The 12901-nt window shown below is 42.6% G+C and overlaps 1 protein-coding gene across 1 annotated transcript; it reads left to right on the top strand.

Moving 5' to 3' along the window:
* The first annotated feature begins 1648 nt into the window (after positions 1-1648).
* alg13 (ALG13 UDP-N-acetylglucosaminyltransferase subunit) lies at positions 1649-11363 on the top strand. Its single transcript, XM_039006176.1, has 25 exons — positions 1649-1768; positions 2100-2183; positions 2434-2484; positions 2594-2640; positions 2798-2870; positions 3254-3335; positions 3515-3683; positions 3867-3936; positions 4059-4167; positions 4410-4474; positions 4584-4684; positions 4926-5041; positions 5173-5216; positions 5307-5404; positions 7535-7645; positions 7741-7885; positions 7988-8132; positions 8232-8267; positions 8516-8571; positions 8819-8890; positions 9106-9235; positions 9367-9486; positions 9596-9636; positions 10744-10897; positions 11095-11363. Exons 1-25 carry the CDS (start codon positions 1649-1651, stop codon positions 11361-11363), a joined length of 2508 nt encoding a protein of 835 aa, XP_038862104.1.
* The last annotated feature ends 1538 nt before the right edge of the window (positions 11364-12901 follow it).

Below are 12901 nucleotides of genomic sequence, written 5' to 3'. Positions count from 1 at the left end.
TTCTATTTAACAGCATATTCGGGAATAATACTCTCTTCTTTCATATCTCCATAGAGAATCCCTTTATAACATTATACATCATTAGGTTTTCACCTTCACACTGCAGCAACGATCACAGCGCAGCAGCCCGAGAGGTACACATATCATGCTCTTAAGAAAGTCTCAGTGTCCGGGGGCATCTCAGACCTTATCCATCTCAGCTGTTACCCTTTGAAACTTTTCAATGGCTTTTCCTGTCAGTGCTCACTACCTGTAGACCGATGGGGTGTGGTGGACGGAATCCTAGATAACGTAATACATGGAAAAACTCAGCTCACAAAGAACTGATTGGGTTATCCATTATTTTCCTTATATAACTAGATCTAGTTATTCACACCCACACCACTCCATGTGCATCTATGCACCACATGCGTCTTCAACGATTCTAGTCTCCCAGAGACAGTGGTCCCAAACCACTTCCTGATATCACCTTCCAACAGGACAACGACCTTTAAGCACACAGCCAAAGACACGCAGAAGTGGCTTTGGGACAAGTCTCTGAATGTCCTTGAGTGGCCCAGCCAGAGCCCGGACTTGAACCCGATCGAACGTCCCTGGAGAGACCTGAAAATAGCTGTGCAGCGACACTCCCCATCCAACCTGACAGAGCTTGAAAGGATCTGCAGAGAAGAATGGGAGAAACTCCCCAAATACAGGTATGAGATACCCAAGAAGACTCAAGGCTGTAATCGCTGCCAAAGGTGCTTCAACAAAGTACTGCGTAAAGGGTCTGAATACTTATGTAAGTGTGATAACACCTGTTTTTGCTTTGTCATTATGGGGTATTGTGTGTAGATTGATGAGGGAAAAAACTATTTAATCAATTTTAACATACCAAAATGTGGAAAAAGTCAAGGGGTCTGAATACTTTCCGAATGCACTGTATTATTGACAGTAGGCAACAACATTTTAACTCACAGTATTGAAGTAGCCTATAATCTGTCTCCACTCCAGATGGGTACTGTAGGTTCCAATCCAAGGTGGGGGATAACATAGGAATTAGAGAGGGGGGTGAGAAGGGGAGAAGGAAGGGAAATACATTTGAGGCAAGACTGTCTAATGTGACAGCCTATTGTTTTCAGACTGTAAACTGTTGTTCTTCAAATTTACCTTGACTAGTGATTAAATCAAGAAAACTTTGCTTTACTATGTCATACCGCAGCCACATGTTGCCAGTTTGACAACATGTAGAAATAGCATATTTATCAGGCTGTCTGTTTGATTTAGGCCATCGTTTACAATTTTTCCCTCTATATCAGGTTTATAATTCGCTTCCTACTGTGGAGTAGCCTTTTTTACTCATGGGAGACTACAAGTATAGACACAATGGGCGATCATAATTGAATGTAGGGTACTATTTCGAGGATAAAGTATATAAAAAAAAACAAGAGTTTAGTGTAACCAATCAAATACAAGAATGTTCAATACATTTTTCAACGGTTTCGCCGAGTGACGGCGAAATGAACTCGGCAATCAGTGCTCATTTGTAGCAGCTGTTTCCTTATTGCGATTCGAAAGGAAACTTTCGACCTTCGTGTTCTTTATCGTCTACGCATGAAGTTATGAAGCTTTGCATATTTATCGTTTTTTATTTGCAATTTCTTTAAATATGCAGAAAGCTTTGAAGAAGTATTTTGTAAACATGGACGAGTATCTAGCCAGCATCGGTCTCTACCGGAAAATGATGGCACGAGACGCGTCCTGTCTATTTCGAGCTGTCTCTGAGCAGGTAGGCTAAAGCCAATTTCGCAAACATTACTGTACACTTTTATTTGTATTGCATTGCATTTCACGTCCAACGTTTTGAAAATAAAGAGAAAATATTACAGTTCTCAATAACGTCGACTGAATTAATGGTGGGAAAATAGGATTTAGTCCTTTTTTTGAATGTGTCGTTTGGGAACTCATGGGTCCATTTGGTTGACCGCTAAATTATTGATACTGATGAAGTGGCCAGAGTTGAAATATGGAATGCACTCAATTATGCTTCACAGGGCGCGAAGTGGCCGAATACAAAACATGTGGTAATAATGTACCGGTATTTCTTTCCTTTTCTCAAGCTTTATTACTCACAGTATTTCCAACAAAAGATAAGGAAAGATTGTGTCACCTTCATGAGGGCAAACCGATGCGATTTTGAACCTGTAAGTTGCAAGCACAATGTAATCACAGTACAGAGCAAGTCTAGTTAAAAATCAGTCTATAATTACATTCTTTATCCTGACATGTTTTATCAGTAGGTCGGGTGTGGCTTAGTTGGTAGAGCATGGTACTTTCAAAGCCAGGGTTGTGGGTTCGATTCCCACGGGACACCAGTACGAAAATGTATGCACTCACTATACTCTTACGTCGCGCTGGATAAGGGCGTCTGCTAAATGACATGCTTTCTCTCAGTTTGTTGAAGGGTCATTTGAGAAGTATCTGGAACGTCTGGAGGACCCCACGGTATGTTTAAAACTACATGGTTATACAAGTTCATTGCACAAAACATGGGTCAGATTCAGACCATGGACTGTATGAAAAGGGTCATACCCTTAAATATATTTTTCTAAAGGAAACCGCTGGACAAGTTGAGATAAAGGCATTGTCGTTGTTGTACAGGTACGTGCTCCACAATGTGTTCAGAGTTATACACCCCCACGTTGTACTACCTTTGTTGGCTGACAGGACATTGTAAAATGAGATTTATGTGAATTGCATTTTTTGCTTTTAATGGAACCTGAAATGAGTGTGTTCTCACATCTTTACTGTGTTGAAGGCGGTGCTTCCTCATATACAGGTACCCTGGGAAGCCACCAACTGAGATAACTGAGAAAGAGTACGTGGAGAAGGTAAGTGTGTGTGTGGTTCAGCACAGCCCACTTGAACCCAGGCCCTGAAGCATCTCAAATGCCTGACTAGTGAAGTAATTACCAGGAAAAACTGAATCGCATTGCTAATTAAACCAGGTGTGTGGAAAGGTGAGATGACGTGTGAGACTTTGGTTTGTCCACTAGAGGGTGCTGCTCTCATTTTATCCTTTGAGAAGACTACCGCCATTTCAAAAAGTCCCAATATTTCTACATTTTCAGTTTACCAGCTTCTATCTTTCTTACTTCCATCTCTATGTAGACAATTTGATGTGTCTATCATTTTCCCCATTGAATGGTTAAAGGAGTGATGGGGATAAAATGCATTACACTCCTGGACTCTGCTCTTCTTGACTGATTTGCAGATTCTGCTGTGTTGCTCCAACAATGGCCACTACGACATTGTGTACCCCAGGAACTACCCGATCGACGCAGCGCTGTGTCAGGGTCAGTATTCTCACAGTCCATCAGAATTCTGAGGAACCAGTGGATGTCTTCACTCTTTTTAAGTCTTATAACTAGCTACTCATTGATTGTAGTTAGTCAATATTGTAATGGGCAATAGTTCCATGTGTGGTCTAAAGGAAATGTACTTTTATTTTTTATTTTTTTTCAATTGAATCCAGCTCTGTTGTATGAACTGCTGTACATGCAAGTTCTTGGTGTTGAGGAGGTGGAGTTGCAGGGAGCTTTGGAGGGGTTCCGTGGAGGAGGTCGTCGCTATAGGAACAGCCTATCGGTGTGCAGTGAGGATGCAAGCTATGACACCCCTGAGGACAGGGGTCAGACTCAGAGGTGAAGTCTTGTTCTGCACAATCCTTTTGAATTACAGAATGTCCTCCTGACTAAACCTGCCTTATGGTCTTCCAGTTACCTACAGTATGCATAAATTGCCCCTGCATCTATATATTGGAATAGTCATTGTGATTAATTTTTTTTCTTGCATTATTTGTCAAGTATAATTGTTTAATCTTGTAGGGACGATTGGGAGCTCAATGGGTACAATCGCACAGAGGACAAAGCCAGACCTGGAGCAGAGGAAGCAAAGGTGACAATGTTTTCTATGTTTTAGAAAGTGGTCTGGTTACCACCTGAGGTGTTGTAGTTTATAACATTACTGAGATTGTATGTGCTCCAAGAATAGATTCTATCTCTCTTTCTCTTCCCAAGACTCCAGATGGACCAACAAAACTCTCTCTCCCGTACAAGGTCCTCAAAGCACTGGATTCTGAGATGTACAGAAATGTAGAGTTTGATGTATGGCATGACAGTCGCAAAGGTATGCCATGTTGCCCCTTCTTTTGGGAAAACTTGAGTTGGATTTCTTGTGGTACAGTGGAACTGTTAAGGTGACCGTGAAACTTTAGTAATAAAGAACATGTTTCAATATCCACGCAGTGCAGAACTTATCTGTGCTGAATATTCACATGGGGTTGATATGCTCATACCACACAGATTTTTTTTTCTTCACGTATAATTGGGCATTCTGGAATGGCATATAATGTCTTGTCTCTGAAACAGAAATGCAGAAGACTGATTACATGGTGTTTGCTGGAAGACAGTACTTCTTGGGAGACAAGTGTCAGGTAATCCAATTTATCCACTCATTTTAAGATTCTTAGTGAGTGTATTTCTTACAAACCGTACTCCGAACATACTCCATGACCGTAAGGTTAGCCCATGTCTCCTATGCAGGTTCGTCTCGACCCCAAAGGGAAGTATTACAATGCCTTCATTCAGGAGGTGGGCACTCACCCCAGCGCTGTGACAGTGTTCATCGAAGAGCTTGGAGAAAAGTGAGATACATGTCTCTTTTAAAACACCCCAATTGAATTGACTTAAGAACAGGCACTACTGCACAGCACCCATCAATGTGTGCTTATTTTAGTATTCTGGTACATGAATGATTGCCCCTGGCCTTGCATCATCCTATTGTCAGTCATACAGTATAGTGTGTATATATGGTGAATTACTTTCTACACAGTGCTGTTTTCAATATTAGATTTGAGACTTCTCTCTCTACCCCACCACTTTCAGACATCTTGTGTCTATGACTAACTTGAAGCCTGTGAACCCTGTCCCTGCCTGGAACATCACCCCAAGCCGCAAGGGACCGTCATACAGCAGGCCTGAGCAGTATCCTGGAGAGATGGGTCTGTATACCCTTTAACCTTTTTAGATGGTCTTAGCTAGTAAGCTTCTAATAGCAGTGACATGTATTGGCTTCAGACCATTAAAGATGACTTGTACAACTTTGTCTGTTACCGCTTCTCCCCTCCCCCAGACTCCGAGGTGAGAGGCCGGCGGCGTTTCTTTAAGAAGCCCAGAGGGAAGGAGATGCTGATGGTCTCTTACAATCGATCCCAGCCTCCCCGCTTCCGGCCAGGCCCTGGCGGCATACCCCCTGGGCGCGCCCCTGGCATGTATGCCCCCACACCACCACCAGGGACCCTGCCCTATGAACATTATCACCCACATCCTCCACCCAGGCCCCCGCGAGGATATGGCCCACCCAGGTCTGTGTGCTTGCTACTTAAATAGTCAAACTGCAGGTTTGAGAACTCTTTCACACGGCTGCTGTTATACACAATTGAAAGTTCCTGTGGTGCACCGTTACTGATTTTTATTCTATTTATGCTTTTTGGGAAATAAAGCCATGTTCCTGTTAACCTGTCTAGGACTGGGGTTCCGCTAGCCAATGAAATTGCAGGGCGCCAAATAAAAATCTACAGAAATCTCATAAATCAAATTTCTCAAACATACAAGTATTAGGCACCATTTTAAAGAGAAAATTCTCGTTAATCCAGCCCCAGTGTCTGATTTAAAAAATGCTTTACAGCGAAAGCTCCACAAACGATTATGTTAGGTCACCACCAAGTCACAGAAAAACCCAGCCATTTTTTCCCGCCAAAGAGAGGAGTCACAAAAAGCACAAATAGAGATAAAATTAATCACTAACCTTTGATGATCTTCATCAGATGACACTCATAGGACTTCATGTTACACAATACATGTATGTTTTGTTTGATAAAGTGCATATTTATATCCAAAAATCTCATTTTACATTGGTGTGTTATCTTCAAAAACATGCTATGATTTTGCAGAGAGCCACATGAATTCACAGATACTCATTATAAATGTTGATGACAATTCAAGTGTTATGCATGGAACTTTAGATACACTTCTCCTTAATGCAACCGCTGTGTCAGATTTCAAAAAAACTTTACGGAAAAAGCATAATCTGAGAACGGCGCACAGCCCAAACCAGCCAAAATAAATATCCGCCATGTTGCGCTGTCAACATTAGTCATAATAGCATTATAAATATTCACTTACCTTTGATGATCTTCATCAGAATGCACTCCCAGGAATCGCAGTTCCACAAATGTTTTTTATGTTGGATAATGTAATAACGTTTGGTAAACAAATCCAAAAGCGCGTTCAGGTCCAGTCGGACGAAACGTTCAAAAAGTTATATTACAGGTCAAAGAAACTTGTCAAACTAAGTATATAATCAATCTTTAGGATGTTTTTATCATAAATGTTCAATAATGTTCCAACCGGAGAATTCCATTGTCTGTAGAAAAGCAATGGAACGAGAGCTACCTCGCATATGAAATGCGCTTGACTGAGAACGAGGCTGCTGGCAGACCCCTTAGTCAAACAGCTCCCATCCGGCCCCCCTTCACATGAGAAGCCTGAAACAACGTTCTAAAGACGGTTGACATCTAGTGGACGCCTTAGGAAGTGCAACATAACCCATATCCCACTGTGAATTTGATAGGGGCTGAGTTCAAAAACTACAAACCTCAGATTTCCCACTTCCTGTTTAATTTTTTTCTCATGTTTTTGCCTGTTTTATGAGTTCTGTTACACTCACAGACATCATTCAAACAGTTTTAGAAACTTCAGAGTTTTCTATTGAATAATAATATGCATATATTAGCATCTGGGACTGAGTAGGAGGCAGTTCACTCTGGGCACGCTATTCATCCAAAAGTGAAAATGCTGCCCCTATCCCAAAGAAGTTAAGAGAATTATGTTCTCAATGTTCATAAACTAAACCTCAATTAACTACTCAGTCTGCGACCCAGAATTTGTAAGATACTGGTTGAAATGAAAACAGACGGAGGCCCAGCCTACAATAGTCTAATGTTTATTCACGAGAACGTTCTCAAGTCCACAATACAAAGACATCCATTTTATAGCGGCGCACATACTTCCACACAAACAGTAGGGAGACCGTGAGAAGCACTCCCTGTCCTCCCCCAAGATTAGGGAGGCGCCGTGAGAAGTACTCCCTGCCCTCTCCCAAATCTCTGTGGCCCCTAGCCAAGGTCGGCACCGAATTTTGCTCAGACAGTCTGTGTTTAAGATACTATAAAGACGTATTGTAGAGATATATTGTTTTACCCTAATTCTGACTAAAACTACACATCATTTATTATAATGTTACTGACTAAGACTACACATCATTAATAATAATTTTATGATTCTAATCAATTTCATACAATTATATGGTTTCAGGGTGGAATATTCTAATCATTCATTTAAACATATAAATTCCATTCACAGTTCCTTACCATAGATTTATATTCTTTTGGTATCTACTGAATGATGTTGCCAATCTGGGTTCTGTTCAAAAGTTCAGCCCGTTTCTTGAACAGGCATCACCTTATTGGGCCAGAGGCGGCATACTACCCTCACCCAGGAAAACGCTGCTACCAGAGCTTCGACAACTACTCATTCAGGTCACGGTAATAGACTTCTTTTAATCATCTCCTAAGCAATGTTGAGCAGTGACTGAGTGTTGTGGTTATAAATGTATGTGTATTCACTTGAGCTCTTGCAGTCGAAGCAGGCGCCAGATGCATGCTGTCAACAAAGAGTGCCAGTTCAGCTATGTCCCAGAGGCTGGCGAGGAGGAACAGGACATGGAAGGAACAATCACCTTCTACGAGATTGAGGGAGATGAGACCCCTTTCCCTCCCTTGCCGGTAACGAATTAGCACATTAGCCCTCAGGGTTCGGACTTTGATAGTTGGGAGCATGAGTATTCCACAGTCAACCTGCTGTCTGCTTTGTAACCTTCTCTTTAGGGTCAGGCGGTAGCAAACCCCATGGTTCCAGCACCCCCTACCTACTGGATGCAGCGGGGGCTGAGCCCCATCCCCACGTCTGGCAAACAGGCCATGACCTCATCAGAGGAGGACGCTGACGAGAGGAGCAATGGTGGCGACCAAGGTAGGCCTGTCCAGTGACGCTGTCTTGATCAAATGTATTTGTTCAACTTAAGCCAGGATTTGAATGTAAATGGAGAAAATCGATGTGTATCTGTCTCAGGTGAATATTCAGAGGAATACATCTATACTGCTCAAGGTGAGTGACTTCACCTGCTGTGGAGATTTTGGAGAGCCCTTAGGAAGAACTGGTAGGACAGTCCTTGTTCACCATTTTCATTATGTTCTGTAGATGCATTATTTTAACTGGTTATGTAGAGACAGATTAGGCTATTCCATTTCCCAACTGATGTCATTTGGCAGCAGTAAAGGCTCACAATATGGAGACCCCTCGTACAATGTGGATAAAAGTGCACAATTATCTTTTGAAGTCTCTTCATCTTGCAGACCCAGGGTTCCAGAGCCCGTCTATGTATGCTGCGGCAGAGTCCACTGCCAACCTGGTACTCAAAATATCCATTGTGCTCAATATGCCCTCTCAAACATTGCCCTTTATATATCTATATCTTCTCAAATTGCCCTTCACTTTTTTGTGGGGGTCAAAACTAAGGGTAATAAAAGTTCATTTCACATGTGGGATGATTATATGTATTGTATAATTTCCAATTAACGTGCTTATTGGGGCTGATCTGTTTTGACTGCGTTCCTGTCTTTAAATATTTTATTTTTGTTGTCTGCCTACCTTTCTAGACCATTGAAGAGGGAGGATCTCGTGCCAGCTCACCACAAGAGGGCGTAGCGACCTACAGCTACTCACAGCAGGTACTGGATCCCTCACCATCCGCTTTACAGAACTGTTGTCACATTTTGGCGGGAGAACAGGTGTTTCATTTATACGCAGCTGCTTTAAACATTTTTATAAACTGTAGAATGTACCTCTTTAGATTAGGTAAAACTATTATTTTAATTTTAAGCATGACATTGAATTTAAGCATGAGTTGTTGTCTGAGGGTTATTTGAATGTTTTGTTTCCTCAGGTGGTGGTGAAGTCCGCAGTTATCACCTCTTCACAGGCTGTAAGCACAGCCCCAGCAGCTATCTTCACCTCCAACTCCTCTTCTGCTAGCAGCTCTCAGATCCCCCCAGCACCAATGGCTCCACCCTCAAGCCATCCAGAGGGGGCTCCCATGCCCCCACACACTATGGGCAGACCAGGTACCCGCTCTATATAAGTTATGGTTGGACATAATGAGTTGGTTATGAGTTGTCTAACGGATGTCTATTTCTCTTGTTTTTAGTTTTATCCATGCAGTTTCCTCCTTCCTCTCCCTGGTTTGTGAATGAGATGGGGGAAGCAGTCAGCGCCTCACCCCCTCCACCATACTCCTATGACCCCAACGGCAATGACCTTCCACGAGGTCAGAGAAACGCTGCCCCATGGCTTTTGTGTTCAAGTTGTAAACTTCTAATGGTTGAATTTGAAAATGTGACAGTAATTGTAACTAAATCTTTTTTTTTTTTTTATAGATTGCAAGGTCATCCAATATTACTTTAATTTAGGAGTCCAAGTAAGTAAAGGGGATCAAATGAATATTTATTTAACTAGGCAAGTCAGTTAACAAATTCTTATTCACAATGACGGCCTAATATATAGCAGGGTTCTCCAACCCTAATCTAGCACACCTGATTCTAATAATTATCTGGTTAGTAAACTGTATCAGGTTGGTTACAACGGGTTGGAGTGAACCTACAGGAGGGTAGCTCTCCAGGAACAGGGTTGGAGAGCCCTGTATCATTTACTGAACAAAAATATAAACTCAACATGCAACAATTTCATTGATTTTACTGAGTTACAGTTCATTTGAGGAAATTGGTCAATTGAATTAAACTCATTATGCCCTAATCTATGATTTTCACATGACTGGGAATACTGACATGTGTATGTTGGTCACACATACCTTACATAAAATGGGCCTCAGGATCTCGTCATGGTATTTCTGTGCATTGAAATTGCCATCGATAAAATGCAATTGGGTTTGTTGTCCGTAGCTTATGCCTGCCCATACCATAACCACACCGCCACTATGGGGCACTTTTTTCACAATGTTGACATCAGAAAACCGCTCGCCCACTCTACACCATACACGTGGTCTGCTATTGTGAGGCGGGTTGGATGTACTGTCAAATACTCTAAAATGATAGCGGCGGCTTATGGTAGAGAAATTAACTTTAAATTCTCTGGCAACAGTTCTGGTGAACATTCCTGCAGTCAGCATGCCAATTGCACACTCCCTCAACTTGAGACATCTGTGGAATTGTGTTGTGACAAAACTGCACATTTTAGTGGCCTTTTGTCCCCAGCACAAGGTGCACCTGTGTAATGAGCATGCGTTTTAATCAGCTTCCTGATAATCCACCTGATAGGTGTGGCATATCTTGGCAAAGGATAAATGATCACTAACCGGCATGGAAACAAATTTAAGCTAAATAAGCTTTTTGTGCGTATGAAAAATTTCTGGGATCTTTTATTTCAGGTCATGAAACATGGTACCAACAGTTTGTTGCGTTTTTATATTTTTCAGTGTAGTATGGGTGAACAGTAACTGGTCATGAGACAAGACATGTCTTTTGAATGAAAACAATGTGTGCCTATATTTCTATCTGTGTTGAAACAGTGGTACCAGCAGAGCTTCTGGCACTCCGTGGTGCAGATGCAGCAGGTGTATCAGCAGCCTGCTGCCTCCCCTCCCTCTGATCACACAGTCCCCCAGTCCTACCCAGAGCCTGGGAGAACTGGGCCTGATGGCCAGGGAGACATTCCTGCAAACGGTCAGCGCCACTCCTCTGCCTCAAACCTCTGCATTATGAAATGGCACATCTGCATTGAATAAGATCTGACTTCAGTGTCAGATTCTGTCACGAGGATGTTACGACTTCAAGTATCAAACGTGACTCTGTGATCCATAAAAAAATGTTTTTCTTAATCTCACGTTTGTCCTCACCCCCAACCTTTTCCTCCCTACCAGGCACACCCTTGGTCATGGACCCTCCCTCAGCAGGAGCCCCAGGCATAGTGTTCTACCCCTTGGTTCAGGACCAGTGCAGCCAACCCCCCCTCCACACCTACGAGCCTTATGTTCCAATGCTTTCTGCCACCTACCACTACCTTACACCCTGGAACTCAGGCCCTGCCCAACCCCGTGTGCTCGCATCCTACTGCCCCTCCTCCAATCACCCAGTCAACTATGTCAGTGCACCCACACACCCAGGGCACTTTATCCCTCCCAGCATGTAACCAAGCACTGGGGAGGGAGGCAGGGTCCCTCTACTATTCACCCACTCACATTCACCCTATGCCTGTAAATGTTAATTTGTGTCAAGTTTATTCCACTGTTCCTCTGTTGCACTTTGCTAGTCAGTGGCTGTGTCTGAAATGGCATCCATAGGGCTGGTCAAAAGTAGTGCACTACGTTGGGAATGGGGTGCAATTTCAGACACAGCCGCAGTTCCATCCTCAGTGTTCAGGGATGTTTATGTTAATATTAATGTGTTTTATTTTTTTTGCTTAATTAAAAAAAGTTATGTTTCCCAGAAGTTGTAACAATTTGTCATTTGAACTGTACCTTTTTAGAGCAGGGCTCTCCAATTTGTTCCTAGAGAGCTACACTCGTGTAGGTTTTTGCTCCATCCCGTTGTAACTAACCTGATTCATCTTATCTAGGAGCTGGTTATTAGAATTGTGTGTGCTAGATTAGGGTTGGAGAGCCCTGCTTTAGAGAAGTAATTTGGTATGATGGTGGTATCTGAGGTTCCAGAACCCTGGCCAGCACAAGGCTGATGTTGTTGCTACCCTTCGTCATGATCAGCACCATGGAAAGCGCTCACTGGTATTCGGGCAGTGTTAAAATATGTGTAGTTTATAACTCAGTTTCGGGAGGAGAGCTAGCAGGGCTGAACTGAGTGCCTTGTTTTTCAGCTTTGTCATTTTCGGCCCAGCGCAGTCAGTGATTTTCCTAAGTGTGAAAATATAACACAGAGGTTGGAATACTGTGACCATTATAAAGTACTTTTAGTGTAAGAGCTGTAGGAAAAGACTGCATGAAATTTCAGCCTATTTTGGTGGGATGGAGTTTTGGCCTGCCTGGTGACATCACCAGGCGGTAAATTAGTTAATAGATACGAGTTCCAAACCTCTGCCAATAACAGCTAGGTTTCAGTTTGCCCCTTCTGACTCAGACCACTCCACCCTTGCATTTGATCGAATAATGTTCAGGAAGTAGTATTTAACTTCCCTCACTTGGTTGTCTAGCTCTTAATTGAAAGGGGAAAAACTAAAAACCTGCAGACACTCGGCCTTCCATGGGTTGAGTTTGACACCCCTGCAGTATAGTGTCACCTACTGTATCCTTCTAGATAATTTAAGTCTAACCAGGTCTTGAAGTTGCCCAGGCTAGCCAATTTATTTCGCCAATTAGCTTCACTTGGCTGGTGTGCAACCCTGGCAGATTTGGTTTGACATTGGATAGCCTATCTCTGGTGCTAGTTAGGGACATTACACAATGTAAATGGGACTATTTATGTATTTCTACAATGTTTAGCTGGTTTGAGGCTTAAGTCATTGAACTGTGGAGCGATTGACATTTTAAAATAGTGTCCTGTGTACTTTGTGTAATTTACTGATTGTCCTTAACTAGCCCTATAGGGATATCCAATGTCAAATCAAATTGACCATGGGCATTACGATTGGGTCTTGTGCAGCTGCGCTCCGAATTGATGATTACTTTGGTGCTGTGGGCAGGCTTGAAATCAACCCAAGGAAAACTTATGGTACAC

This window comes from Salvelinus namaycush, chromosome 12 (genome assembly GCF_016432855.1).
Source record: "Salvelinus namaycush isolate Seneca chromosome 12, SaNama_1.0, whole genome shotgun sequence".
Classification (NCBI taxonomy): domain Eukaryota; kingdom Metazoa; phylum Chordata; class Actinopteri; order Salmoniformes; family Salmonidae; genus Salvelinus; species Salvelinus namaycush.
The sequence above is the reverse complement of the archived record's forward strand: the minus strand, read 5'-3'. Positions and strand labels throughout refer to the sequence as shown.

Excerpts from the sequence above, each read along its gene's own strand:
- alg13 (XM_039006176.1), top strand. The coding sequence starts at position 1,649 with ATGCAGAAAGCTTTGAAGAAGTATTTTGTAAACATGGACGAGTATCTA. Across the intron at positions 5,217-5,306 it reads GTTTCTTTAAGAAGCCCAGA|GGCATGTATGCCCCCACACC; the intron begins GGGAAGGAGATG and ends GGGCGCGCCCCT. Across the intron at positions 8,268-8,515 it reads ATACATCTATACTGCTCAAG|ACCCAGGGTTCCAGAGCCCG; the intron begins GTGAGTGACTTC and ends TTCATCTTGCAG.